General features: G+C 49.8%; 13 protein-coding genes across 13 annotated transcripts; 5 read left to right on the forward strand and 8 right to left on the reverse strand.

Moving 5' to 3' along the window:
- Positions 1-413: 413 nt before the first annotated feature.
- On the forward strand, positions 414-1,021 carry LCP9604111_1758 (urea carboxylase-associated family protein; the record flags this gene model as incomplete). Its single annotated transcript, XM_039069159.1, has 2 exons — positions 414-424; positions 520-1,021. 2 exons carry the CDS (start codon positions 414-416, stop codon positions 1,019-1,021), a joined length of 513 nt encoding a protein of 170 aa, XP_038931885.1.
- Positions 1,022-1,942: 921 nt separating this feature from the next.
- LCP9604111_1759 (NmrA/HSCARG family protein) lies at positions 1,943-3,684 on the reverse strand (the record flags this gene model as incomplete). Its single annotated transcript, XM_039069160.1, has 8 exons — positions 1,943-2,280; positions 2,342-2,753; positions 2,848-3,030; positions 3,074-3,081; positions 3,133-3,143; positions 3,193-3,415; positions 3,502-3,553; positions 3,613-3,684. 8 exons carry the CDS (start codon positions 3,682-3,684, stop codon positions 1,943-1,945), a joined length of 1,299 nt encoding a protein of 432 aa, XP_038931886.1.
- Positions 3,685-4,555: 871 nt separating this feature from the next.
- LCP9604111_1760 (uncharacterized protein) lies at positions 4,556-5,011 on the reverse strand (the record flags this gene model as incomplete). The annotated part of the gene is made up of 1 exon (XM_039069162.1): positions 4,556-5,011. The coding sequence occupies one exon, from the start codon at positions 5,009-5,011 to the stop codon at positions 4,556-4,558; it is 456 nt and encodes a 151-aa protein (XP_038931887.1).
- Positions 5,012-5,760: 749 nt separating this feature from the next.
- Positions 5,761-6,683, forward strand: efm7 (putative nicotinamide N-methyltransferase Nnt1; the record flags this gene model as incomplete). The annotated part of the gene is made up of 3 exons (XM_039069163.1): positions 5,761-5,904; positions 5,959-6,543; positions 6,600-6,683. 3 exons carry the CDS (start codon positions 5,761-5,763, stop codon positions 6,681-6,683), a joined length of 813 nt encoding a protein of 270 aa, XP_038931888.1.
- A 431-nt stretch (positions 6,684-7,114) lies between these two features.
- Positions 7,115-8,475, forward strand: LCP9604111_1762 (putative RNA polymerase II Elongator complex associated protein Kti12; the record flags this gene model as incomplete). The annotated part of the gene is made up of 3 exons (XM_039069164.1): positions 7,115-7,120; positions 7,176-7,529; positions 7,591-8,475. 3 exons carry the CDS (start codon positions 7,115-7,117, stop codon positions 8,473-8,475), a joined length of 1,245 nt encoding a protein of 414 aa, XP_038931889.1.
- A 720-nt stretch (positions 8,476-9,195) lies between these two features.
- Positions 9,196-10,995, reverse strand: LCP9604111_1763 (putative C2H2 finger domain protein; the record flags this gene model as incomplete). The annotated part of the gene is made up of 3 exons (XM_039069165.1): positions 9,196-9,823; positions 9,887-10,153; positions 10,220-10,995. The coding sequence occupies 3 exons, from the start codon at positions 10,993-10,995 to the stop codon at positions 9,196-9,198; spliced, it is 1,671 nt and encodes a 556-aa protein (XP_038931890.1).
- Positions 10,996-13,457: 2,462 nt separating this feature from the next.
- Positions 13,458-14,287, forward strand: LCP9604111_1764 (uncharacterized protein; the record flags this gene model as incomplete). The annotated part of the gene is made up of 2 exons (XM_039069166.1): positions 13,458-13,657; positions 13,747-14,287. The coding sequence occupies 2 exons, from the start codon at positions 13,458-13,460 to the stop codon at positions 14,285-14,287; spliced, it is 741 nt and encodes a 246-aa protein (XP_038931891.1).
- A 504-nt stretch (positions 14,288-14,791) lies between these two features.
- On the forward strand, positions 14,792-15,763 carry LCP9604111_1765 (palmitoyl-protein thioesterase family protein; the record flags this gene model as incomplete). The annotated part of the gene is made up of 1 exon (XM_039069167.1): positions 14,792-15,763. The coding sequence occupies one exon, from the start codon at positions 14,792-14,794 to the stop codon at positions 15,761-15,763; it is 972 nt and encodes a 323-aa protein (XP_038931892.1).
- Positions 15,764-16,318: 555 nt separating this feature from the next.
- On the reverse strand, positions 16,319-20,257 carry LCP9604111_1766 (uncharacterized protein; the record flags this gene model as incomplete). The annotated part of the gene is made up of 4 exons (XM_039069168.1): positions 16,319-19,547; positions 19,619-19,935; positions 20,000-20,033; positions 20,250-20,257. The coding sequence occupies 4 exons, from the start codon at positions 20,255-20,257 to the stop codon at positions 16,319-16,321; spliced, it is 3,588 nt and encodes a 1,195-aa protein (XP_038931893.1).
- Positions 20,258-20,727: 470 nt separating this feature from the next.
- LCP9604111_1767 (mediator of RNA polymerase II transcription subunit 31) lies at positions 20,728-21,141 on the reverse strand (the record flags this gene model as incomplete). The annotated part of the gene is made up of 1 exon (XM_039069169.1): positions 20,728-21,141. One exon carries the CDS (start codon positions 21,139-21,141, stop codon positions 20,728-20,730), a length of 414 nt encoding a protein of 137 aa, XP_038931894.1.
- Positions 21,142-21,393: 252 nt separating this feature from the next.
- On the reverse strand, positions 21,394-21,834 carry LCP9604111_1768 (uncharacterized protein; the record flags this gene model as incomplete). Its single annotated transcript, XM_039069170.1, has 1 exon — positions 21,394-21,834. The coding sequence occupies one exon, from the start codon at positions 21,832-21,834 to the stop codon at positions 21,394-21,396; it is 441 nt and encodes a 146-aa protein (XP_038931895.1).
- A 467-nt stretch (positions 21,835-22,301) lies between these two features.
- Positions 22,302-22,694, reverse strand: LCP9604111_1769 (uncharacterized protein; the record flags this gene model as incomplete). The annotated part of the gene is made up of 1 exon (XM_039069171.1): positions 22,302-22,694. The coding sequence occupies one exon, from the start codon at positions 22,692-22,694 to the stop codon at positions 22,302-22,304; it is 393 nt and encodes a 130-aa protein (XP_038931896.1).
- A 964-nt stretch (positions 22,695-23,658) lies between these two features.
- LCP9604111_1770 (Pal1 family protein) lies at positions 23,659-25,401 on the reverse strand (the record flags this gene model as incomplete). The annotated part of the gene is made up of 4 exons (XM_039069173.1): positions 23,659-24,413; positions 24,465-24,882; positions 24,938-25,176; positions 25,347-25,401. The coding sequence occupies 4 exons, from the start codon at positions 25,399-25,401 to the stop codon at positions 23,659-23,661; spliced, it is 1,467 nt and encodes a 488-aa protein (XP_038931897.1).
- Between the last annotated feature and the right edge of the window lie 634 nt (positions 25,402-26,035).

Below are 26,035 nucleotides of genomic sequence, written 5' to 3' on the forward strand. Positions count from 1 at the left end.
TATAGTTCTCAGCTATTATATGTTCCCCTCCAGTGCTATACCAAATACATACGACCATAGGGTGTGGAAAATAGGGCTTCCCGTCCGCTCAGCCGTACTCAAGCCACACGCCGGTGAGTTAGTAGTTGGGTGGGTGACCACCAGCGAATCCTCACTGTTGTATGTTTTTTTCGAATGCTATTTATATAGCAATAGTCATTATAATAGAACGGTAAAATGCGGTGCCCGTTTGAGTTGCTGCAGCGTCATTCGCTTCAGGGTTGCGCCGTAGGTTGTAGCAAACACAAACAGTTTGCCCTGACGCAATCAATTTCAACTTTTTTGTGCTTACTTTATGTTATGGTGCCGCAAGTCTCCCTAATCGCTGATGTCTGCTGCAATAGTGCCTTTGACCTTTGAAGTGCCTCGAGCGTATGGTTATAAAGTATGAGAGTATATGACCCTTCTCGATCAAATCTCTATTCTTTACAAAAAGAAGCAATTCATGCCAAACATTAAATCATTCTTTTGATATTATAGTTATAATTCGACAATCATGGAAAATCTTCCCACTACTGCGAAGACACACATTGTCCCTGCCGCCCAAGGCTACGTATTTGAGGTTATGAAAGGGGAGCGATTCCGCATTGTTGACATACACGGTCTCCAAATTGTTGATTTTATGGCTTGGGTTAACGAGCCAGGCCTAAAAGAGCATGTTCGGATGTCTTACACCAGGTTCCGACTGCAAGGTGTCAGTCCCGACATTGGGGAGCATCTCCGCACCAACCTCGACGCTCCTGCTCTGACTATCATTGCCGATACCTGCAAAGTCCACGATATGACATTCATGCCCTGTTTCCCGGAGATCTATGCTGAATGCGGTCTGGAAGGTCATCGGTCCTGCGCAATGAATATCACTGAGGCCATGGAGCCATATGGTATTACTTCACGGCTCGAGCTTCCTGACCCGTTCAACCTTTTCATGAATTCGCCCAATTACACTTTGAAGCCTATCAGCAACAGCAAGCCCGGAGACTAAATTGAGATGGAGGCGCTGAAGGACTTGATTATCGGGATTTCGTGCTGCCCTTATGATCTTGTGAGTCTTCTGTGATCAACCGAGCGTGAAGCTCAAGTATACTGACCTCTCATTTTTTCAGGGAACCTACAATGGAGACAGACGACCCCCATCGCGATTATTACAGGGTTGTAATGAGTACCGGTGCAGATCACCCACCGAGTGGAAGTATAGGCTCTCATTGGCTACATCATCATATCCAAGAGCCCCATATCATACTAAGTTGATCCTACGCAATGTGACAATAATCCCGAAATAATTGACTGGTGTAACCTGTTTCATCTGCATCCCTCGTAGAAATCAGTCTAAACAAATATAACGCGCCTATAATCCACACAAAAGCCTTACCATAATCAATGTTTTACTTAATCCAGCGTCCTTAGAATAAAAAGCCCACAATTGCAGAAGTCCGGAATCTTTCTAACATTTTTAACGTCGTCTAATAGCAGTAAAATCTCGTAGCTTATAGACATATAAAGAGTAGAGAAATAACTGTCTAGCACTTTTTATGTCTCTATAAGTGAACTATATGGAAATCTTTCCACTTATATATACAATTTCCTGCTCTTCTTACTCTCGTCTTTTAATTTTAGTAAGGTCGTGGTACAATATATAAATGTCATGAAGATAGCATAGCCGAAGATCAATATCCCGATAACTGAGAATCTGAACACCTAGTTAATTAAACGTGGTATTAGAGAAGTTTTAATCTAAAATCTTGATTCAAGATGTCTTTTTTGAACCTCTGTTTTAAAGTCTTTTCAGATGCTCTTTTATTATTTTTTGGATACCTTTACGTATGGCTTTTTGATGGATTTTTAAATGCCTACAAATATCTGTTTAGAAAACCAGCTGTAAATCAATTAACATTAAATACATGTTTCAAGTGACCTGTTTCCAAGCAGAAACGTTCTTCTTCACAAACTCCTCCCACGTAGTAGGCTTACTATCGAGAAGGCTCAGGCTGGGCTCGAGGGGTTCTCCGAGGTAGTAGCCAGGCTCCTCCACAAATAGCTGGTTCTCAAGGTACTCATCAGCGATAGCAGCAGGAAGGGAGGCCTTGTATTGATCGGAAGAGACTTGGACGAAGACAGCCTTCTTGCCAGTCACCTTGGAGAAGGTGTCCACGATCTCCTCGGGGGTGTAGTACTTCGCAGCGGCCAATATCTGCTTGTCCTTCAGCTGGCCAGCGTGCTTTATGGCAGCTCTCACGAAGAGACCTAGGGGATATGTGAGTTAATGCGTATAAAAAAAAAAGAGGGGAGCTAGGAGAGGTCTCACCTGTATCCTGGGCCGCATCGAAGAGAGGGAATTGAGCCTGCTTTCCCACCGGGTAGAAAAGCTGGTATGACCCATCCTCAGCACGACTGAGCATCTGGGTGAAGTTGCTCATGTAGTAACCGGGAAGGACAAAGCTGCATCCAACGCCCGAAGCACGAATATACTTCTCGATACTGGCTTTGCTATCGAAATGAGGCACATGGCTCAGGCGACCCTTGGTCTCCTCCGTAACATGGTGGAGAGATGAGAATATCAGGTGAGAAACACCAATAGCCTTGGAGACATCGGTCACATTCTTGCCCTGGGAGAACTCAATGTCGGGGTTCATAGTCTCCCAGTAGTTGGTGACGAGGAACACAGTGTGGGATCCCTTCAACGCCGCAGTGAGAGTGTCGACTGAGCCCAGATCGGCCTATTTGAATGTTAGTCTCTCTACCTATGATAATTATTCACAAAGACAACAAGGAAGTGAAAAGAGTAAAACGAAATAAGAAATCCCATCTTACCGAGACAACATCGACACCGCGCTTGGCCAGGTCCTGTGCCGATTTCTTGGTGGTGTCGCGGGTGATACCCCGGATCTTGAATTCCTTCGAGAGCTGGGTATCGGCGAGAATGGCGTCGATGACGGAACCACCCTGGTTTCCGGTGGCGCCAAAAATAGTGATCAACTTAGACATGGTGGATAACTGATGGATTTAGCTTGGAGAACAGAGGAATTTGGGCAATAACACAGTAATCTATTCTCGTTAGAATATTGTATCTCAGTTGCGTCTGGTGTTCTTATTTACCGTTTCCAAGGCTATAAGGGATGTTAGAAGATAGTAAAGTGGTTTGAAGAGAAGGCTTACCCTAAGACGATCCGGCCAACGAACATCTGCGCCAGACTGAACGAACTCGCCTGAAGAATACCTCCCACTGCCATGATCGTAGTCCCCAGCAGGATAGCTTTCTTCCGGCCCAGATGCTCACCAATAGTGAATGCGACAAGCGCTCCGAAGAAACAGCCAATATCATATATCGCCGTCACCGTGGATAGCATCGTTGTCTTCGTAGGCCCGACCAGATCGTGGACTTCAAGAAAATCCTGTGTGATCACAACGCCGCATGTATTGAAATCAGAGGTTAATTCAAGATTGCATAGTCTCCAGAGCACTCACTGAAGACTCCTTGGTCGTAACCGAACAAGGTCATATCGGTTGCGCATGCCACCTAAGACAAAACAAGTCAAATTGATTCCGATCAAACACTACAGATACCTCTAGTCATACCGTAATCCAGAAGGTCAGCCATCCCCCTGTTAACCCGAAGTAGGGCTTTTTCTTCTGCGCGACGGTAGTCATATCGTAACTAACTATAAAGAATCAAAGGAATGGAATCTCCACACCGTGCCTACGTAGAAGTGAAACTTCATCCTTTATATACTAGTCTCGAATTAATTATGTATGTCTTGGATGTATGCAAGGGATGTGTTTACAAAGAGATCCGGGGAATGATCTCGGGTCCGCCCCGAAGTCCGGGGGAAAATGCGGGGAGAACTTCCGCTGGAATAAGGCCGTTAACCCAAAAGGGTATCCCGTGGGACCTGATCGTCTGGGATTTATACCGCATCTAGTAGATTAGATTCGTTCGGATTCAAGGAAAGATTCTTACGTCACTGATCGTCTGGGGGGTATGTCATTTCGGCATTGGAGGAATATCGTCTGCTATAAGTGCCTTTTATGGACTAATGAGGTACAATCCTAGGAAAAGCACGTAATATGCAGATCAAGTCGACTGAAAGAGGTATACATAGATAGTGTATAGTGGAACCACTTTTTGTGTACGCAGACCTTATGTAGGTCTCCGCCTCCGCTCCTAATCCCTGATGTCCATGGCACGTATTTTTGAACAGATGATATTGCATGCCTCGTGAGATGGTATAGGGGCCATGAGCCAGATGAAAAATTGAAGCACCAGGAAACACCGTCTGAAAACAACACCAGAATCAACCTGCAAAGCATCCGACGGAATGCAAACTTGAACGCAACAAGCTTCTGAACAAGAAGGGGCGTCCGCAAAAATTCAAAATAAACCAAATCCACGTATAATACGCTATAATAATCCCAACCCGACGTGTCTAGAACATGGAGCCAGTCCATGCAGCTCGGAGACGCACGTGCGGCACGGCATCCCCATCTCCGACCCGGGTCCTGCCCTATCTATAAACCTCAATCACAGAGTCACGCTCTCAAGATCACGCATGACAATACCCATCTGAGCGCGCTTGGCTGCCTCAGCGACAAGACTGAAATCCTGCAGGAAGGGCGCTGTGGCAGTTGGGCCCCCGAGACCGTGTATCTGATGGGGGTAGGCATCGGATGTGGACGCCGAAGTGGGGGCTGCATATGCATGGGTGTTGGCTGCGGGGGCGATGGGCAGGTTACTCGAGTTGGATGTGTTGCCGAATGCCTGTGACAAGGGTTGCATGGGAGGGGCGGAGGTTTGCGGGGAACAGGCAGATTGGAGCGAGGATGAAGAAAACATCTGCCTGGTTGCATTCGATGCGACTTCTAGGGTATTTTGATTTTGAGACTGGCCTGCCATGGTGGACTGGCCGGTTGAATGGTTGAGTGTTGAGGTAGGTTGAGTTTCTTGAGGGTTGTAGACTGTTCGCATAGTCGAGTCCATGACGTGACTAAAACGGTCCGATCTTGCAAGTGCAGGAAGAATAGGCCGCACTGAACGTGGACTTGGGTATATTGATAGAACGGGGAGAGGGTTTGTTGCTATGGACAAAGATGCGATGGGAGATTAAGAATGGAAAAGGGAGCAGAGTGGCAAGGAAATTGAAGCCGCTTCGAGGATGCAAATTGCAGGAAGCTAAGACGAATTTAGATGGCGGGGGCAATTTCCACTAGGCAGACGATGGACGAATGGCCGAATGATAGAGACAGAAGTGATGGAAGAGAAAGACTTGCTGTCTAAACCTTGCAAGACAGAGATTTACACAGAATCCCTCAGGGGTGCATATGACCTTGTGAAGGCCAACTGCAGTTTTTCCTTTAATCCCGAGATTTGTCCGAGGTGGGGTATTGTACCGTATTGTGACGGTATCTCCACGCTTTTCTCCACACAATATTACGATACCATCACGTGGGAATATACACGTGACGTTTAATTGGAACAGGGTAACTACTACAGTTCTCTGTAGAGTTGTAGAGTATGTTAGAACATCAGACAATCCAAAGAACAATGCACATACACATATGAAAAGGCCCGAATATCGAATCCCGAGCCCGAGAGACCCCGTAATCAGCCCACTAAACCTTGGAATACAGATAGTGCCTGAGGCAACACTCCGTACCGAGGTCTACGATAAGAAATTGATAACTGATACTGATATTTTTTCCCCTCCAAGCACTAAGCCATATACTACCATGGCCGACGACTTTGATTCAGGGAACCTATTCCAGGACCCGGAAGGGTACTATCCCGAAGAGGAGCCGCCCACATTCGCCGAGCACACCATGCTATCAGGCCAGAAAGTGCGCGTCCGTCTCGTGGGCAGCCACCCCCTCTATGTATGATATCAATTGACACGACCAGCTGAGGTGCCTACTTACAGACCTTGACAGGGAAATCTGCTATGGAACGCTGGACGAACCAGCTCCCATTACATTGAGGAGCACACCGAGGATCTCATCCGAAACAAGGATGTCCTCGAAATCGGTGCCGCGGCCGGCGTTCCCAGCATCGTGAGCGCCATTCAGGGCGCCCGCACCGTGGTATTGACCGACTACCCGGATCCAGATCTAGTTCAAAACATGAAGCACAACGCAGAGTTGGCGGCCAGTGCCATTCCCGCGAGGGAAGACGGAAAGCCCCGCCTCCATGTCGATGGCTACAAATGGGGCAGCGATGTGAGCCCGCTGCGAGCGTATCTGCCTCCTGCTGCCGATGGCTCTCCGTCGTTGTTTGACGTCTTGATCATGGCGGATGTGGTATACAGCCACCGCGAGCACCCGAATCTGATCAAGACTATGCAGCAGACCTTGAAGAAGGACCCGAAATCTGTTGCTCTGGTTATCTTCACCCCCTACCAGCCCTGGCTGTTGCCCAAGACTGAGCAATTCTTCCCGTTGGCCGAGGCGAGCGGTTTCACTGTCACCAAGATCTTTGAGAAGGTGATGGATACGGTGCTTTTTGAGAAAGACCCTGGCGTAAGTCATTTTGAGGATTCTCCTTTGGATTATGACCGTGTACTGACTCTTCACAGGATGAAAGGCTCCGAAAAACCGTGTTCGGATATGAGATCCGATGGGCGCAGGATCAACTGGAGGATTCATCCAAAGCTGTTTGAGTCGTTGGTTTGATACTTCGGCCTTTTTGGAACGATGACATGATTACATGACAAAAGTTCGATAGATTTGTATACATTGGGATAGAGATATGTTCTAGAAGATATTTACCATCTCTAAATTTGCGCCAAAAGCTTCATGTTCATGGGGTCATCGCCGTAAGTGAGCAAGCCCTCGAGCTTATGTAATAATCAGGTGATTCTCAGTGAGAAAGCCATCTCGCGGCCTAATTCGGTGTATATGTAGCTTTGCATCGTGTCCGTACTAGAGTGCTCAGAAATTTGCAATTTACAATAGCCTGCCAATAATATTCTGCATGATAATGCAAATACAAGTTCTTCAAGGGTGGAAGGTCGTGGATATAGATGCGGGTCACATGCCACAACCCCCGCAATGATAAAAAAAGTTGTTTGAACAAACGCACAAGTCAACGATGCCGGTATGTCGACAAACCTTATATATTCTACAATCAAATCTAACATCTACACACTCAGCTCGTTATTTTAACGGGGTACCCGTGCTCCGGTCTCACCTACCGCGCCAATCAACTCGCATCTCTGATCGAGAAACACCAAGATGAAGTATTCGCAGCAGCCGAAGCAGGCGCGCAGGTCTCCTTGAAGTCCCGATACAAGGTGCACGTGGTCGCTTCACACGATTCCTCTCATCCACGGATTGTCTACGACCATGCCCGCACCGAGAAGGAGGCACGCGGCGTCGCCTACGCGCGAACCAAACGCGTGCTCAAGCGGGACAGCATCGTCATCCTCGATGGAATGAATTATATCAAAGGATGGAGATACCAGCTGTGGTGTGAGGCTAAAGCGGCGCAAACGACATGCTGCGTGGTACGCGATCGGAAGATACTAAATGAATCGCGACACCCAATGGCTGACAAGTCTGCTCCAGGTTCACGTCGGGACACCCGTCGACCAGTGCGTCGCCAACAATGACGCCCGACTACGCCGAGATGCCAGCAAGCAAGAAACAAACCCCAATACATCCGATGCGCAGACCTCCGAATCCCAAGATACCCCCGCACCCGACTCAACATCCACCGAGGACAACGAGGAAGCCTACCCACCCGAACTCCTCAACAACCTCATCTTCCGCTACGAGGAACCAAGCACCCACAGCCGCTGGGATAAGCCGCTCTTCACAGTCCCCTGGGCGGACGCCGAACCCCCGGTTTCAGACATCTTCGAAGCCCTGACCGGCGTCGTCCTCCCCTCAACCGAAGCACCCACCGAAACCCCCACCGCAAGCCTAATCGACGCCCTCAAATCCACCACCATCTCCGATGTCGCCAGCACAGCAACCGGCACACGAGCCGGCGGCCGTAGCGGGATCTCCACCCGCGCCCGAATCATCCCGCACCAAGCCACTGTGCAAGCAGCGGCAACGGACTCGAACGCAATGTACGCAATGGAGAAGCGGACATCGGCGGTCGTGACTGCGATCCGCAATTTCACGCAGACATACCCGTCGGCGCAGGTAGCTCTTGCGCAGAGCAGTCGCAGAGATACAATCGCCATTGACGTGCCCGAGACTACTATTCCCATACTTATTCCGGCTCATGTTGCCATGGCGGGAACAACGGATGAGCTCGCTGCTGCTGGGGGGATTCTGGCGTTGCCGCGGCTGCAGAGGCTGCGGAGGCAGTGGATTAGCTTGCATAGATCGTATGTCGGTCGGGGTCATGGTTCATTGGCGGCGGATCAGATTGGAGATGCGTTTGTGCGGTTTCTCAATGCTGAGTTCTCGGGTGCGGTTACGGAGGCTGCGGAAGAATAGATGCTTGTGCGGTCTTGTTCATTATGAAAAGTCAGTTGGTGTTTATGAGAAAACGAGGTTACGACTTGGATACCCTTCAGATCTACAGCTGTACGTGGTTTAAAAGGATTGCAAAGTAAAAGGTCATTTGAAAGAAGATACAAGAACGCAAGACTATCTATCAACATGCATAAATCAGAATCCAACCAATTGTTGGACAATACATGGCTATATCTCTCTTTACTGTCATTCTTCTTCCCCTTGAGACACTGTATCCCGCTTTGCTGTTTCCTCCGCATAAGTTTCGGGTCTTTTGTGTCATTGGGGATGATTTTATCCATAGATCTGGAATTCAGGCCAAGAAGCTCAGAAGCCCTTGGTACGAATCCAGATCCCCATGTGAGGAGCAGCCTGCGATCCGGAGCGGATCAACAAGCTCTCGAGCGTGGGGTGGAGTACCACGCGTCCTATCCAGTTCCTGGCCGTAATATCCATATCTGGAATCGAATCGTCCTTGTCCGATGATGGGATCAAACGGGACAATCCTTCGGCCGAAGTCCATTGTGTACTCGCGAGCGATCGCACCGGGTTCTCCATGTAAAAGTGCCTAGCCAGCAAGCACAGTCTAGCCGGAGTAAAAAAGGAAATCAAGAAAAAAATCCTCCGTGAAGTTTGTTCGTGTCGTTCAAAAGAAAACCGCTGTTCTCCTCCAGGACGGAGGGCCTACAGCTCCTTAACCCTTCAAGGCAATCCATTGGGCATGTGGGAAACAGCCTGGCTGGCCTCAATCTGGCGGTAGTTCAAGCCCAAAGTGAACAGTTCCTGGAAACCGGCATTGACCTTCTCGTGCATAATGGTATCCTTAGGGGAAATGGCACTCAGCTCCTCGAGCAGACGCGAGCGGCACTTGAAGAAGTTCTGCTCGGCGTTCTGGAGGTGCTGGCTGAGGCTAGCGGAAGCTTGGCTGGCCTTGATGGAGCTAGCCTGGGAGTTGACGGACCGAGTGCGCTTCATGGTGGGCGCCGGGGTGGCACCGGTGACTCTTCTCTTGCGGCCAGTGGGTTCCTTCTTCTTGATCTGACCAGCACCGGGCGAGGTCTCGGGCGAGCTGTGGCGCTCGGAAGTGGCATAGTCGTGCACGCGACGCATGTGGTCGTAAAGGTTCCATCTCCGTGGGAATCCATTTCCTGGAACGGCGCGTTCACAGCCCTCCCACAGGCAGAGGTGGGGGTTATCTCCATGGCCATGTAGTCCGTGAGCCTCGCGCTCGTGGCGGAACAGACAGGCGTTGGAAGAGAAGCGCAGCTGGGCATCGATGCAGGCGGGGACCTTGCAGCGGTATGGCTTCAGATGGGAATCCAAGTACTTGCTGTTAGTTGATATTGGTTAGCTGGGTTCATTGCACCAAAGATTTCATCACGGGAGGACTTGCTGGTAAGCGCATTTTTGCGTGGTGGGTGGGTGGCTGCAGGGTTTCTCTCCAGTGGCAAATGGGCAGTAGTATTTTCCATCGCTGTGGGTGGACATGGAATAATACTGGTGCTCTCGCGGGTTGCGAGCCTCAACACCTTCCTTGGATCTTGGGCGGGCTGGCTCTCTCACTGGGAGGGTAGGGAAGAAATCGGGCTCAGTCTTGATTTGTTGCTGGGAAACAGATGACAACGCCGAACGTCGGGATGGCTTTGAGGGTCTGATGGTCCTACGATATTGTGGTTAGGTTTCCGATCACATTTGTATTCTGGGTGTACCTCTTTCTGACACTCACCTGTGGGGATCTCTGTCGTTGATAGAGGAGCTGGGGAACAAGGGCTCCGCAGGGTTGAGTCCATGGGTCGTTCCAATGGGCGATGTGGTGAAATCTCCGAGGAGTGCATCATCGGGGGCCATGAATGAAGAGTATCCCGCGTGTGAGCAAGAAATATCATTGCTAGCGTCGGTCAGTGGTGGGGAGACCGGGGCGGTCTGGTAAAGACCTGACGCGTATTCCATGGTGGTTCCTGGGTAATGGGTATCATGCATCATTGGGGTCCACTCTGGGCCTGTGATATAGTGGCCGTCCTCGGTACTGTGAGAGCTGTGCCCGATGGAAAGAGCATCATCTGGGGTGCCGTTTCCGACACAGACATCATTTTCAACAGAAGAGAAATCCAGGAAGGAGTTATAAAGATCCCGGGTCATTTCATGGTCCATGTCAGGGACTGCTGGGAAGTCCATGCCTGGGTACATAATATCATTTGGTCCGACCGTGGGGGTCATCAGCTGCTGTGATAGAGAGAAAGAAAGCATGTGAACCTCGGATGAGTCTGATTTTGACATGGCCTGGTCAAGGGAGTCTTGGCGGTTTAGTGTCCAGTCTTTCATGTCCTGTGGATTTCCATGGGCTGTACGGATACTTGAGCACAACGAGGAGCTGTCATGGCTCGAAATTTCATCATCCTGGATTGATCTCGAGGCCATATTTGAGATTCCTGAAACCATGGAGGTATGCATGGACTGTGAGATAGAGACACGATCAGAGTCGCTGGTGTTCCTTGGAGACATTGTGTGTGTGGATGTGTGAGGGAAAAACACTGTAAACCAGGAGTTAGTATCTACTACTCCTCATCGAATGAAATAAAAAGCAAAAAAACAGAACAAAAATGAACAAAAAACAACAGCTCCATGGTCCAGAAGCGACGGGATACCTAGTGAGAGTCAGTAAAGAGACTAGGCCGCGTCACGATTTAGTTATACGCACCGAAGTCGTTTGTATGGGATTGAGATTTCCTTGGCCGACCAGGGATTATCGTAAGGTCCTGGTCAATGTGTCGTGTCTATGTTCGGGTCCAGGTCTGTTGTCAATCCAAGGGAGGGCTATGTGGTGCCAGGGCGAGAAACATTTTCATGGCCGGTGTTACTATTTGGTTGAAGCATCATCATCCAGGTGAGTCCAGGTAAGCAAAAGAAAAGTCGTTCATTTTTGGCCAGGTCAGATAGGTACACAACGGCCAGGTTCCATAGAGCAACGGCCTAAGCAGAATTCTAAAGCGGATGCTTCGAAAGACCATAAGTGTCAGGGAGCAAGCACATTAGCTTGAAAGATTCCTTGGTTGATTCCTTGGGGTCAAAGTGGTTCCATTATTGTTGAGAGACGGTGGCCATAGTAGTATCGGATATCCAGGCAAAGAGTCATCAAGTCATTAAGTGGTTCATTCCAGTGTTGTTTCCAGAGGCAGTGGGGTCCAGGGTATATCAAAATCCGCACTCAAACTCCGGTCTTAGAGCAGAGGCAATGTGAAAAGCAGAAACATCCATTGGCAGTAGTCCGGTGGTAGTGGAAATCAGGCGATTTGAGAGTGCAACATTAAACACATCTCAAAGAGATTCACTCAGCAGGTGCTGAAGGCAGGTAGGCAAGTATCCTGGGCAGTGGTTCCTCAATGGTCGCCAAAATTGGCAAAAAAAAACAAGTCCGGGTGTGGTAGGTTTAAGGTCCTTGGGTCCTGGGCAATAGGTTGTCGGCATCCTTTGGCAAGCACGGCTGACAGGTACAGGTCCAGACAAAGCAGATAAAAAAAAAACAACGCATAGGAGAACCAATTGAAAAGAAAAAGTGACGGGAGCTACCTATTGTGTTTGTCGAGAAGTGGCAGACTAAAGAGAAGCCTGGGAGATAACAAGAAAACAAATCCTGTCCGGGAAGTATGTGGCAGAGAGAAAATCCTTGTGGCAGTGATTGGATCAAAAACCAGGGAGTCTTAGGTTAAGAAAGAAGTTGTCCTTGGTCCAGGGACTGAGTTGTTGAAGAGGAGTATATATAAGAATGATACACAAGGTAATCAAGGTAGTCAAGGTGGTGATGGTGGTGGTTGTAGAAAGGGGTACTCAGAGTTAAGGAAGGAAGAAGAAGAAACAGAATGGAGGAGGGGATCAGCGGGTTTTTAGCACACAAAAAAATGAAAGCTCGGACTTGAGAGGGTCTGTGGGCCATAAAACATGGCGTGTGCCAGTCTCGCATCATGCAGGAGACGAGTGCGCTGTTGGCACCGTCAAGGCCAGTGCTGTCGACTGGCGGTGATGGCATGTGCAGATAGGGGGGGTGGCTCGGTTGACTGAGTGGAGGGATATCTACTAGCGGTGAGACGGGCTCGGCGTCTTAGTGCTTGGCGAGAAGTATGATTGGTGACGGCCGAAGGATGACGGTGTAAGACGAAGTCCGAGTTGAGGGATCGGCAGGTTCGCTCGCGTGTTCGATGAGATGTCCAACTCCTGTTTCACTTCAGGGGGATCGTATGGAGGAGAGGATCCCACGTCAGAGGGCCACGGGAAGTATACCTGCAGCATGCTTGTACAGCGGTTGCGACTCGAAATAGTACAACATACGCACGGAGTACACGGGGTATACGGAGAGCAGTGAAGCAAGAAATAAATGGTAAATGTAAATTATTCCAATCAATAAAACTAAGATTACTGGACGACGGCACGGGGCGAGCCAGTCTACCAGACCCACGTTGGGCAGCAATGCAGTCACTTTTCTCCTATTTTCGGGTCTTTGTTCAGTCAGCCAAGTTCGAAAGAAGTATGAGAAAAAGATAGACAAGGTTGACAGGATCAGAAAAGTAAAAATGGAATATGTTTTCGTTCAGCAATCCGAAGATCTCAGGTGAACTATGCTTTAATATTGGTTGTTCATCACGAAAGGCAAATGCCCTTGGGAGGCAGTAAAAGAGTGCAAAATCAAAAAATAATGATAGGCTTACCTGTTAGCGGGATTTGTCGGAAGAAGGATGAGTTGGCATGAAACACCAAGTCATCACAGGTCGTCGAGGGCCGTGAGGGCAGTCTGGACTGTGATTGACGGAGAAAAGGGAAAAGAAAAGAAGAAAAGTTTTTTGTAGGTGGTCAGATCACGTGATACGTGTACATTTGTATTGTTTACACTGTTTGTCTCGATTTGGAGCAAACATCCACCCCATCTGACAACGGAGGCCTTATCCACTCTCCACATTGCATTCCTCGGCATCATGAATTGGACAGGCGGCCAGCTGCAGCGTCATCACACTCGCTCAGGCCTGTTGACCAAAGCTCAGAAGCAGAATTTCGCTAGGTCGAGACTCCAAAAGGGCACGGTCATTTCCCCGCCTTCGCCATTTCGAAACTTCCCTGATGAATTCAAGGGCTCGAGCACTAGGGAGGATGAGGGGGCAGAGACAAATGAAAATCAGTCAGTCAAGAACTGTTGGTTGCTTTGGCTTTGCTTCCGTCAATCCGTGTGGGCGTACTCGTGCTAACCTGTGATCGTGCTGATTCTAGAGTTCCGGAAGAGTCGGACTCACATTTGACTGGTCAGACCTCCCATGGTGATAGTGGCCATGGTGATAGTGGCTTGACCGGGGTCAAGCGCCAACTGCTAAAAGAACCTGATGTGGCAGCCGTGTCTGCTGCACGTCCACTCGACCTTGCATTTACATCTGTCGGGGATGTCGAGCGCTTTGGGAAGCGACGAAAGCTAAACGACAAGAACAGAAATCGACGGGTAGCAGCTAACAACAACGGGTCTGCCTTTTTTGAACGGCCGAGATCCCAACGAAGAGGCAGAAATCCATCCTCGGTGATTGATACCATTGAAGAAGACATCCAGTTTGAGATAGATGGACGGCCAGTGGCGCAATCCAACGGCAGCTCGGGGGTGGTCATGAACAGCATGTCATCCCAGTCAATGCTCCTTGACCATGAAGAATCTCCTGTTACGGAACAGGACATGGGCAAAGAGAATCTGACAGCTACTTGGATTACCAATCTCTATCCCCGTTCGCAATTCCCTCAGCGCGGGGCTATGCCGAGCAGGCTATAACGTCGATGCTCGTTTTCATGCAAGTCAGATGAATGACACATGTTCTCGGATATATCAGATAGGTGTTGGGGAAGCACATGCTTCTCACTCCTTGTGAACCCTGTCTTCCCGGGGGCGGCCTGCTAGTCAAATCGTAGGCCAACAGTATCATGGAAGTGCCGTTGGATTTTCCGAGGTCAGCAATATCGCCTGACCTAGAAGGAAAACGATTACATAGTCCCATACCAACCAACCAACCAACCAACAAATGAATGAATAGACCAATAAGATCCTTGACCCAACCAAATCCACTGCCTAGGCCATTCTACATGCACGCCGTAAATGCCCATGCTCCTGTACATCGTAAGTTGCACCGGTTTTCCGTTCCTATAGGTCTAAATTGCCGTATTCGGTCGTCACATGATTGGTAGCTGCCTCCCGAAGCAACGTCATTTCCGTCTCCACAACCATCTCCAATTATCAACGGCGCGAAGATACCAAGATTACCAGTTCTATCGTTCAATAATGCGTTCTATCACACTGTTGGCCGCACTGGCCACCAACGCACTCTCAATCGCGCTCCCGTGGCAATCCGCCCCAGATACAACCAGCGGAACCCAACTCCCGCTCGTGATCTGGCACGGTCTAGGCGATGACTTCGAACGCGAAGGGCTGGCCGAAGTTGCCAATCTAGCCGAAGCCACCAACCCCGGCACCTACGTGCACCTCATCCGCCTAGCCAACGACGGCAGCGGCGACCGCTCCGCAGCCTTTTTCGGCAACGTAACAGAGCAAATCGCGCTAGTCTGCGAGCAGCTCGCCACAGACCCAATCCTCAGCACAGCGCCCGCCGTCAACGCACTAGGCTTCTCACAGGGCGGCCAATTCCTCCGCGGGTACATCGAGCGGTGCAACACGCCGCCCGTGCACAACCTCGTCACATTCGGCAGCCAGCACAACGGCATCTCGGCGTTCGAGTCGTGCGCCTACGACAATTGGTTCTGCAAGGGCGCGGAGCAGCTCCTGCGGTCGGGACGGTGGACGAGCTTTGCGCAGTCGCGCGTCGTGCCGGCGCAGTACTTCCGCGATCCGGAAGACCTGGATTCGTACCTCGAGCACAGCAATTTTCTGGCGGATATCAACAACGAGCGGGCGGTCAAGAACGAGACGTATAAGAAGAATCTGGCGGCGCTGAATCGGTTTGCCATGTTTATGTTTGAGGATGATACGGTTGCTGTTCCGAAGGAGAGTGCTTTGTTCTCGGAGGTTAATGCTACTACTGGTGAGGTGACGGCTCTGCGCGAGAGGCCGATCTATAAGGAGGATTGGGTCGGGCTGAAGCAGCTGGATGAGCAGGGGAAGCTGGACTTCAATACTGCCCCTGGAGAGCATATGGATCTGTCTGAAAAGACGCTGCGCAAGGCTTTCACTCAGTACTTTGGTCCGCTGGAGAAGTCGCGTCCTTCGCCGGGTCTAGTTGTGCAGCCCGTGTTCTGATCATTCTCTTTTGGGCGTTTGCTTTTATTGTACGATATCCCAACTGCGTGTGCTTCATATTTTGGATACTAGCCTCAAATTCGAAGTCCAATCCAACGCCGTATGGCTGGTTGGTTACATTTATAGAACTACCATTTCTTGCCATGTTCGTTCTAGCACCGTCTATTTTATGTCTATTGACAATGTAGCTAGTTACACAACGCTGCGACTACTCATCGCAAGCTAACAAAGGAAAAGAAGATGTGCGTGCCGACAGACAAGAAACAAGAGTCCAAGCGTTCAAAAAAAAATATGCAAATGAAAAAGAAAAAGACAATGATGGGCACCGAGCCGAAGTAAAATAACCGACAAAACAAAAAGGACATGCGTATCGCAAACCGCTGTAAAACCGCGACCGGCAAATCAAAACATGAAAAACAAGGGAGGGCGAGGCAGGCGGGTGAGAAAAAAAGACCCTAACAGAAAGAAAATTATATAGACATATGAAGGGCCATGGAATGGAAACAGCTGTGGAGATGCCCGCAGAATGATGAGGTATGAATCAAACAAAGAAAATCAATAAGGTGGCCGACCAAGGCCTCCACTGCGTCGTGTGCTGCTAGATCTGCTCGGCAGAGCCTTGGAGGCAGATATGGCAGTTGCCGGGCGGGATCCATTCGTCAGCTTATTCTCGTTTGGCGAGAGGAACCCATCCAAGAGCTTCCGTAGTTGATCTTGGTGGTTGCCATTTAGGTCATTGGTCTCATAGTCGGTTAAGAGTTCGGGAATCCCAGATGTGGCAAGGCTGTGGTTGGACCGGCTCTTGTTGCGGTTTAGAGGCTTGTAGTTTAAGGCATTGGCATCAGCCCTGTCTCTCGCTGGAGGTCCCGATGGGGCTGGTGCGGTGAATGGACGATCATATGAGGCCAGCGAGCGCTGTGAGTCATTCGGGAAGCCACCTGGGATCGACAAGCCAGTTGGGACCGGTGGCACGGGAGGGATGTCTTCGGCTTTATCGCCTGATAGGAAAAATGCCGCAGGCGTGGCGCGGGGTGTCTCCAGTCCATCGTCATCGGGTGTTCGTTGGCTCTCTGGTCGGATTGAGGTAGCATCTCCATCTATCTCGGAAACAGAGAAGTTGCCGCTCATCATGCTTTCGCTCCCGGAAGAAACGGAACTGTCATTCGATGCGTCAAGTCGTCCACGTAGCGGACTGAGGCGTCGATCATGGGAGTCGCTAGTAACCGAAAGCACGCGTCGAAGCTCATTGACGCGAACAGGCGAGCTCCTGCTTGAACTGTTGGATGACGAGCCTGAGATCTCTGGAATGCTCATGCGGCGGTTATATTGGGAGCCGGCGGGTGAGCCATTCGTAGCCATGTTGGTTTGGTTGTAGCGGGGATTTGTAGTAGCTCGAGAGCCAGATACCGATGGTGTTCCAGTGCTTTCCTTATCGACAGCTGCCAAACATGCCTCGCGAGACCACGGAGACAACATCTGTTCCTTCACGACGGACGGGAGGTGGCTCTCAACCTGGGATTTGACTGTTGCTGTGGAGCCAAGTACCGGGAACGTGAATCCTCGTGCTGGGGAAGAAGCCGAGGAGGGGCTTTCTGGAGGAGAAGATACCAATTTGCAATAAGACTCCTCAATCATATAGACAAGTCCTTCGACGTTGCAGAATGGTGTCAATAGGGGTGGGGAGGTGGAGTCATTGTCAGACCTCTTCTCGCTGTCAAAAACAATGGCATGAAGATCGACTGGGGGTAGGCGGATTTTAGAAAGCCAGTATCCCTTGGCCTGTCGCTGCTGAATCTCATTACTTATCTCCTGGCCCACGGGGGAGGACTGGATGTCGAAATGCTGAGACAGCGCAAGAAGGTATCCGTGTACCAAGCTGCCAATGTTAACGCGAGCTGCGAAGGAACTCAAATCCATAGATGTAAACAAGTCGTCTTGCAATTTAAAGACCATAGGGACACCGAATTGAGCGGCATTCACCCCGAGGTTCTCGACAAGATTTGCAAGAAGTAGGTGCAGCAGGAGGATCTCGGCTTCCTCGGTCGCTGCCTCGATTGCAGCATCGTAGATAGCCAGGTGCAGAAGGCGGAGGAAGTTCGACTGTGCCACCAGCGCCACTTTGTCCCTCTGGGTCGCAGGGACCGACGAACCTCGTCGAGTCGGCCTATCCATCTGCTCGGTGTCTTTCTTGGGAGTCTTGATGTACTTGGGTGAATCTAATCGCACCTTGAGGTCGTTCCCATTGGTCTCAATCTGCAGCCATGATAAGAATGCATCGGAATAGGCATAGCGAACATCACGATCCACATCACGAAGAAGTACTTGGGTTCCTTCCCACACATGGATCCCGACTGAATGTCTAGATTCTACACCAGACATGGTTGCTAGCGTTTTTGAATTGGCCACAACCAAGATGGCCTTGACGGCTCGGAGAGCAGTCAGTTTAGCGGCAGCATGCGAGAAGGTTTCTGTGCTTGCTTTGTCTCCATTTGTCTCTGGTTCGTCACTTGTCGCCTCATGTGTCACTCCGGATTCCTGAACGGTTGCCAATGTGGATGGCGAGGAACTATCATGGTGGAGATGAGGCTTAAAGCGCCTGAGAATGGCCCGCATCATGTCTTCGACTTGGTCTCCGTAGTATATGTGTGTTGCAAGATCTCCAATAGACTGTTCCAGTAGCGTAAGAAGATCCTGTCGTTGGGGAGAGATTTGAACCACGATTTCAGCTTGTCGATTTTTCTTCTCTCCGTCTGCAGAGCCAGTACGCTCTGACGGTGACAGTATCTCAGAAGCGTAGTGCATGAGTCCATAGAGGACATCCATGACACTGAGTCCAATCATGTTCACAGACGATTTGAGAAGCGAATCCACCACAGAGAGAATGGTGAATGATGACTGTAATGCATCCTCCTTTGGGGTTGTATCATGGAGAATCTCCATAGCTGTGATCAAGATGATAAAACGAACTTGCACCGGGCACCAGTTCGCAATGAGGTCGATCAGAGATGTTGCCCAGTTGCCACATTTGCCCTCGGTAATCTCGCCGCGCTTTTCGCTCTGCGGGAAGCCCTTTCTCGAAATGAACTGTAGAATGACCGTTACTACAATACGGATCTGGCCCCGGTTACTCCCCGAGGCGATAGTCTGCTCAAGACAGCGCAGGGCCAAGACCCGTGCATCCATTTCCGCCTTTCGATCCGCCTCAGCGGCCGACTGCGCTGCCAGCTCGGGGTCACCTTCTGCCACGTCCACTGTGTGCACCGTGTTGACACTCATTCGGCGGGGTTTGGGCGGCTCGCGTTCATTTGCCTCGGTTTCGGATAGCTTTTCTTTCAGTGTTATGAGAAGATTCTCATCTTCAGAATAGAGGTTCTTCAGTATAACCGGCAAACAGAGCTTCAGCAATGTTCCTCCATCGGCGGTCAAGGTCTCTGAGCTGACCACCGCTCTAATAGCGCGCAATCCCGCATTTCTCCACCGGATAGCCACCTGCGGGCTGAAATCTGTGTTCGCATTTGATGTAAATCCCGGGTCGGCAAGGCCGGTGTAAGTTCGCACAACTTCTCGGTATTGATGTGCAAGGCTCTGGTCAGCCGCGATGGCCGCAATGTCCTGATATCGGCAGAACATTTCGAAGGTCACAATCGATTCCTCCACCATATTTATATCGTTGGATCGCAGAATGGTATCGATTACTGTCATGACGGATCGGGCGTAGATAGGAAGGTCGCGAGGAACTTTTTCGATGATTGCAGCTAGGATATGCAGCGCCACCTGAACATTTCTGTAACGAAATCGGTCAGTCATTCGTCTTGTCCGAGTCCGATTACTCGGGCGATCAGAGTCTGCGCTCACCCTATTCTGCGTCTCCAGACATCTCGGGCAACCCTCTTCTCCAGAAAACCGCAGACCTTGGTCAACTTGCTGCGGCGCGTGCTCGTATAGTATAGCAGGTATGAGAGTTCGCTGGAGTTCGGCCGAACCTCCGACACTCCCTTCTGGTATTTAGGATAACATTTCAAGGTCAAGACCTGGTGCTTTGGCCGGCAAGACTGGCGAACAGATTCCATTGGAAACGCAGTGTCACATGCAGTTCCAGGCGGGGGTTCCACGAAAGAGGGGAACTTGGTAGTATTCGAGGTGAAAGATGAATTAGAGACAAGCGAGAGTGCCTGAGAGAGTATTAGTTAAGGTCCATGGGAGAGACGTTGGAATGTTCGAACCGGCGCAACGTACGGAGTATGTAGATGACAACGGGGTTGATGAGGTACTTGTGCACGGAATAGTTCAGGGCCGATTACCAGGGGGCGGGGCTCTGTCGTAACGAGTCTGAAAAGGCACAGAAATCTTCAAAATGTACTGATTTGAAAGGAATGGAAGTTGGAAAGGGGAGATGATAGAAGAAAAAATTAAAACAAGATTGGGCTCCGGGATCATCGGGCGTATTCTATATTCTACCTGTTCGTCCACTCCTGTCTAGTCTTACGTATACATAGAAGGTCCTAGGGTTTATCTTTTTCATATTGTTTTCGTGTTTCGGAAGAATTGCGCATCAAGATAATATTGTTAATTCCAATTGCTATCCCCTTCATTATTAGGAGAGTGTGGCGATAACCCCAAAATGACATAGCGTCTTCAGCTCGGAGATATATTGTCGGTCATCTCCAACGCCGCTTAGTCTTTTCCCCCGCAATTCTCTGCCACTGTCGTCAGAGCAAATGGGGCACTTGAAAAATCGGAGTTCACTGGGAGTTCGATTGATAACTCCGAAACCTCGGGGGCCTGAGAATCCTCGGTCGCACAGCACGTTCACCAAACTCCCATGCTCAACTCCGCCAAAGGGGGGCTCGGTGGAAATGAAATCACCAGAGTTTGAATTTCTTGTTCGACTTAAAAATGTCAGGGCGCGGTGTGTTCGTATGACATCTCGGTCGCAGCGATCGTAGGATCGGAATTCAAACGCATCATGTCTTCCCATTTTGGACATCTTCCTGCTTTTCATCTGCCGTGTCGGTTTCGGCCTGGGCTGGTTCAGGGACACTGACCCCTGCCAGACCTTCAATGACCTGGGGTAGAATAATGTCACGGCGGAAGTTCTCCTCCTGGAGCAGTCGAAGCGCTCGCAGTGTGGGACCAGGGTGGGTGAGGAACTGAGAGTACTCCGGTGTCTTCCAGTAGGAGTAGAGGTAGGCTAGGTAGGCTGCAAATGCCTGCGCGTCTGGCGAGGGGGAGTCATCGTCATCGTCGGCACGAGCGATACCCAGGAGATTGGGATAAGTGACTGCCAAGTGTGACAAATAGTAAGGGTTGGCGAGGGACGAGACAAATTCAAGTTCGAGAGTAAAACGCGGGTTGGTCAGGTTTGGTCGATCCTCCATGGTGAATCTGATAGAGAACCTCGGAGGATTGAAATGGCAGAAGCTGGAGAGCTTCAAAGTGAGGGTGTTACGGAAAACGATAGCGTCCATTGAAGTAAAAAGTATACAAACATCGAAGTACTACTCGGTACATTTCCAACTTTAGCTCTCATAGAATTCCTATATCAACTGCACTATTTCCTCGTCTGCTCTTGGTCCATATCCTCAAACCATATACTCTTCTTCTTCCCCCCTCCTCAATCCCCTTCGAGCTCATTCCAACTTCTCCAAAAGCCCAGCCTTCTCCAACGCTGGCCTAGCACACTCCTGAGTCCAGCGAGAGACCCTCAAACGCCTCATCCTAGCTTGGGCAGAGCCTGACAAAGCCAAGGAAGTTGCAGGTGTCACATACTGCTGGTTCTCCTCGATTACCCGCAGCGCCTCATCCCAACTACCGGGGTAGTTCTTGATAAGGGTAGTGCCTATTAGCATCAGGCTTTCTCCTATTTCCGTGACTTCATGCGCCCTGACGCTCACACGGTCGTGGTATAAGTGGGCGCCGGCATCTTTAGAGGCAATGAAGTGAATGTGGCCGACCTCTTCGTTGGTCTTGACAAAGATGGCCGAGTCGCCTTCTGGGGGAGAGGAGGCGAAGTTGTATTTGACAATGTAGACTTTGTGTCTTTGGGGCTCCGCCAAAGTGACGTTGACCATGGTGTCGGTGATACTCTTCGTGGTATTGTTCATAGTAGAAAAAGTTGCTTCGAGGGTTTGTCTTTGCAGAAAGATATAGAGAGCTCGAGGAGTAGACTTGGGGATGATATGGAGGTAGATTTACACGGCGAACGCTGACTCTTAAATACTCTTTGTCTGTTTTATTCTTATTTCTATTTCTGTTTCTCTTTTCCAAAGAAATCACAAAGGCGCCTCTCCATTGTTTGAAGTCAGTTTCAGTTCCCCAAGCCTATACTATGGCTTTAATATTACTATATCTATAGAAGCCAACCTGTAAGCCTATAAATACCAATAGATTCAATAACAAGGACTATATAGATCACGGAACAACAGAACAACAGAACAACAGAACGCCAGGACCAATGGAACCAACAGAACCAACAGACCAGTTTCACCAGTCCACCCAACCAAACCAGGCCATTATATCAATGGCGTGAAGAGGCACATCAAGATATATTTATTCTCAACAAAGTCAAAGCCTCATGGCAAAGCAAATCCTCCGCCTTCTCACGAGACATAGCCACCATTTGTTTCCCGCTCAGTCGCTCAGCAGGCAAGTTGCACAGCAGAGAGTCCCAGCTCTTAGGATATCTTCGAAGACGTGTGGTGCCCGTGAACACCAACTCAGTACCCTTGAATTTCGGGTGTTGGGTCGAGTATGTCACTCGTTCACGATTGTAGCAATACCCCCAGACGGCATCGTCGGCGAGGTAGTAGTGGTCGCCAGTAGAAGATCCCTCCTCACTAACGAAGAGGGCTGAGCGGGTCGGGTGCCCGGAAGGAGTGCATAGGGTGTATACAATGTATACGTTGAGGTACCTCGATGAAGATTGACCCATGGTGGTATATGTGTGCGATTTTGGAAGGATAGAGAGTTCAATGATGGAGAGATTTGGAGATGATAGAGACAGGTTTATATGGCAAATGATACTTCTTAAATATCTTCGGAATCATCATTACTCTAAACTGATATATATCTTGGATATACAAACTCGAAGTTACATTATCATCGGTTTCTATCGTTAGCGATCCAAGTGGTCATGAGGCCTTGCGTTGAAACGAGGCCCCGTTTGAGATGATATCTATAGAGAACAATGTATTGTCTTCTAATAGGCAAAAGCTATATCTCACGAAAAATATGCACGGCGCTTAGCTTGAAGGTCAGTGCGTCCAAGGAAACTCCAGAACTGAATATTCGTTGCCATCCAACATACGGAATACGGAGTATAAAATTCCAGTAAACTCTAGCCAGCTAAAACATTTGCTGTGTCACTGTACTTGTAAAATCTAACGAAGGCGTGGCAGAGTCATTAATGACATGTTCAGTCTAATACTTCTACAGATAGAGATCAGGGATGAAACCATGTTGGAACCAACGAGTTCAATTATCATATCCTTTTCAAACTGACATGGAAAACAGCAATCGGTAAAAAAATACATGTCTCTGAAAGCAAGACTGAAGCTGAGATACAAGAAAGAAAAAAACCTTGGAAAAAACTCCGATCATAGCCATGGTCTTATCTTAAGATCAGGGCATTGTGTTTCATGGCGGTCTAGAATCAGAAGCACTTGGAAGCACTCTCTTCCGAAAGATACGAACGCCATGTTAGGCGCCGTGCGTTCATCGGTGCTTGATGCTGGGTATTAACGTGTGGAACCATCCCTCCCCATTGAGGAGTTGGATGGTGAGATAGTGAGGGAATCATGGATTTGACACATCCCGGAGGTGCACCCGAGTGAGAAAGGCCCGCTTGCTACATCGTATATTTCCGGGACAGGCTCAATGTGTGACTGCTAGGTGACCTAGTCGCTAGTCCGTCTTTCCGGCTTGGGTTTGCGCAGACTCTTCATCCGGTTCAAGAACCCACCACCACCACCAGCAGTGTTTAGCCTCGACTCTTCGTAAGGTCGCTCGCTGATGATCTTGTGCTCCATTTGCTTAGGACTGCTGGACGATCGAACTCGGCCGCCCTCGAGGCGAGCTTCGATACTCGATCCCTTTTTGTCCCACTCTTCCTCATATTCGTCTTCTTGGAAGTAGGGGTTTCTTTCATAACCCCGGGAGGTTCCAGAATGGCTGGAGCTCACCTGTGGCGCAGGGGGGTAGTTGTCGTTTGGATAAGCAATGCGACCAGGAGCACCTCGTCCACGTAGTCGCTGAGCCAAACTCTTCTTCCGTGCAAGGCCACCATTCGGTCCCATACCGTTTTCATTCTCAGTCTGATGGCGTGAAATGGCAGACCGACTAGCCGGAGCTCCATCGAGGAAGGTGCTGGTTCCCAGTCCCATACTCTGCGGCCCATGAATCGGGTCTACTCGGGCAGTGGGATCCATGACAGCCGTCTCAGCGTTGCGGCTCGCAGCGGTCGAGAAGTCGGTGTGTCCCTCCTCCATCCTGCCATGGAAAAGGTCAAGATCGATGTTAGAGTTGTTGGGCCCTGCGCCGCCCAGAGCCATGTTGCTGGAACCCTTGGGGAAAGCTTGCATTGGCGCGGTACGCACGCCGCGGCGATTGCGATGAGGGTTGCAGGCATCAAACGGACCATCGTGGTGGAACACTATTATTGCAGTTAGCATGAGCCGTATACTGAAAAAACCGTGATACTTACTTCCGGTACCGTAAATACTCGTCACATCCAACTTATCAATGATATCAAGTCGTCGATCCTTGCGGCCCGAGCGCGATTTGCCATCTTTGCTGCGACTCTCACGCTCGCGACGCCGTTCACGTCGGCGCTTGTCGTCGTCGTCATCAAGGTCCAACAGCGAACCTCGATCCATTACCGAAGACTCCGAGTTCCGCCGAGCACGACGGGGCGCCTTGTCCTTGGAGGTTTGGGACAAAGCAGGGGGGTCGGCGAATATGTCGAGCAGATCTTTCTGTTTTGACACCGCCGGTCGTCCTGCTGGACGCTCCGGGCGCTCCCTTGAGGGTTTGGTGCGATTCGAGGGAGTGCGTTGGGTGGCGTCAGACGCCGCAGGCCGAGGAAGATTTATCTGGGGGGCAGGCTTGAGGGAGAGGGATTCCTATTAAGAGGTTAGACCAGATTTGAGTATGTAGGTTCAAGATTCCGAAACATACAAAGAGCTCCCGAGTGTTGGACGACATATCATTCTTCTCAATTGGAGAGAACATATTGGCACTAGTCGACACGCCAGGGGTCGGCTGCAGAGGTATACCCTCAGCGTCGTCTAAGAATGGGTTTGTAGAGCGTGGGCGTTCCGGACGGTTGATCGATGAAATGGATCCAGGCGAAAGAGCGCGGTTCCGGAAGGGGTTATTGGAGCCAAAACTGGCCGCTGTTGGAGAATCTTGGTATTCTGTTGGTCGCAGAGACGTTTTGAATCAGTCACAGGTCTGAAAAAGATAGAAGACCAGAAAGTCAAGGGAAGGTGTCATTTATGGATCAGGGGAGGGGGGTTCAAACTACCCCCAGCGGTAACGTCTGATATCCTATGATTTAGGGGAGGTCAAGCTTCTGGTTACGTACCCTGCGGGGCCAGCGACACGCCAGGCGCATATCCAAACGCTGGAGTGGCATTCATTGTGAAGGATATTTCGCCTCTGAAACAAGGTGTGGGTGGAGAGGCCGTTTGCGTGCAATGAGATGCCGCGTTAGGTGTCGCACGAATGCGGAAGAAAGTGGCAGGAGGTAGTGCTGAAACAGTGATAATCAGGGGTAAGATAGTATGGACTACCACAGGTCAAGTTCAACATTCAATAAGCGAGAAGGTATAACAGAATCAAAGTGAAAGAAAGAAAAAGAAGTCTAAGGGAGAAAGGAGGGGGGGCAAGGGGATTAGGGAACACGGGAGAGGCGAGCATACGTAAATTGCCCAGTGATCGTCTCCTTGGGGAAATCATCCTCTTTCACTTGGCCCTGTCGATCTTTCTATTTCTTTCTTTACATTATATGTGTTCATGTTTTTATGCTATGCCGTTCGGGCTTGTGTTAACTTTTTCTCGCTCTGCCGAATCCCCAGACTGGCGTTATAGCCGTAGAGGCTAATACCAAATCATCGCCAAGGTTCCACTTTGACATGTTGTGACAGTTCAGGAACTGACTGCTATGTACTCTGTACATTGACTTCGACTGGACATCTGGGGACATCCCAGCTAATCAGGCACGTACTTTGTACATTGTACATAAAGGGATGGAGATTCCTCGGCTACCAAAAA

Source organism: Penicillium roqueforti (genome assembly GCF_015533775.1).
Source record: "Penicillium roqueforti strain LCP96 04111 chromosome Unknown scaffold_02, whole genome shotgun sequence".
Lineage (NCBI taxonomy): Eukaryota > Fungi > Ascomycota > Eurotiomycetes > Eurotiales > Aspergillaceae > Penicillium > Penicillium roqueforti.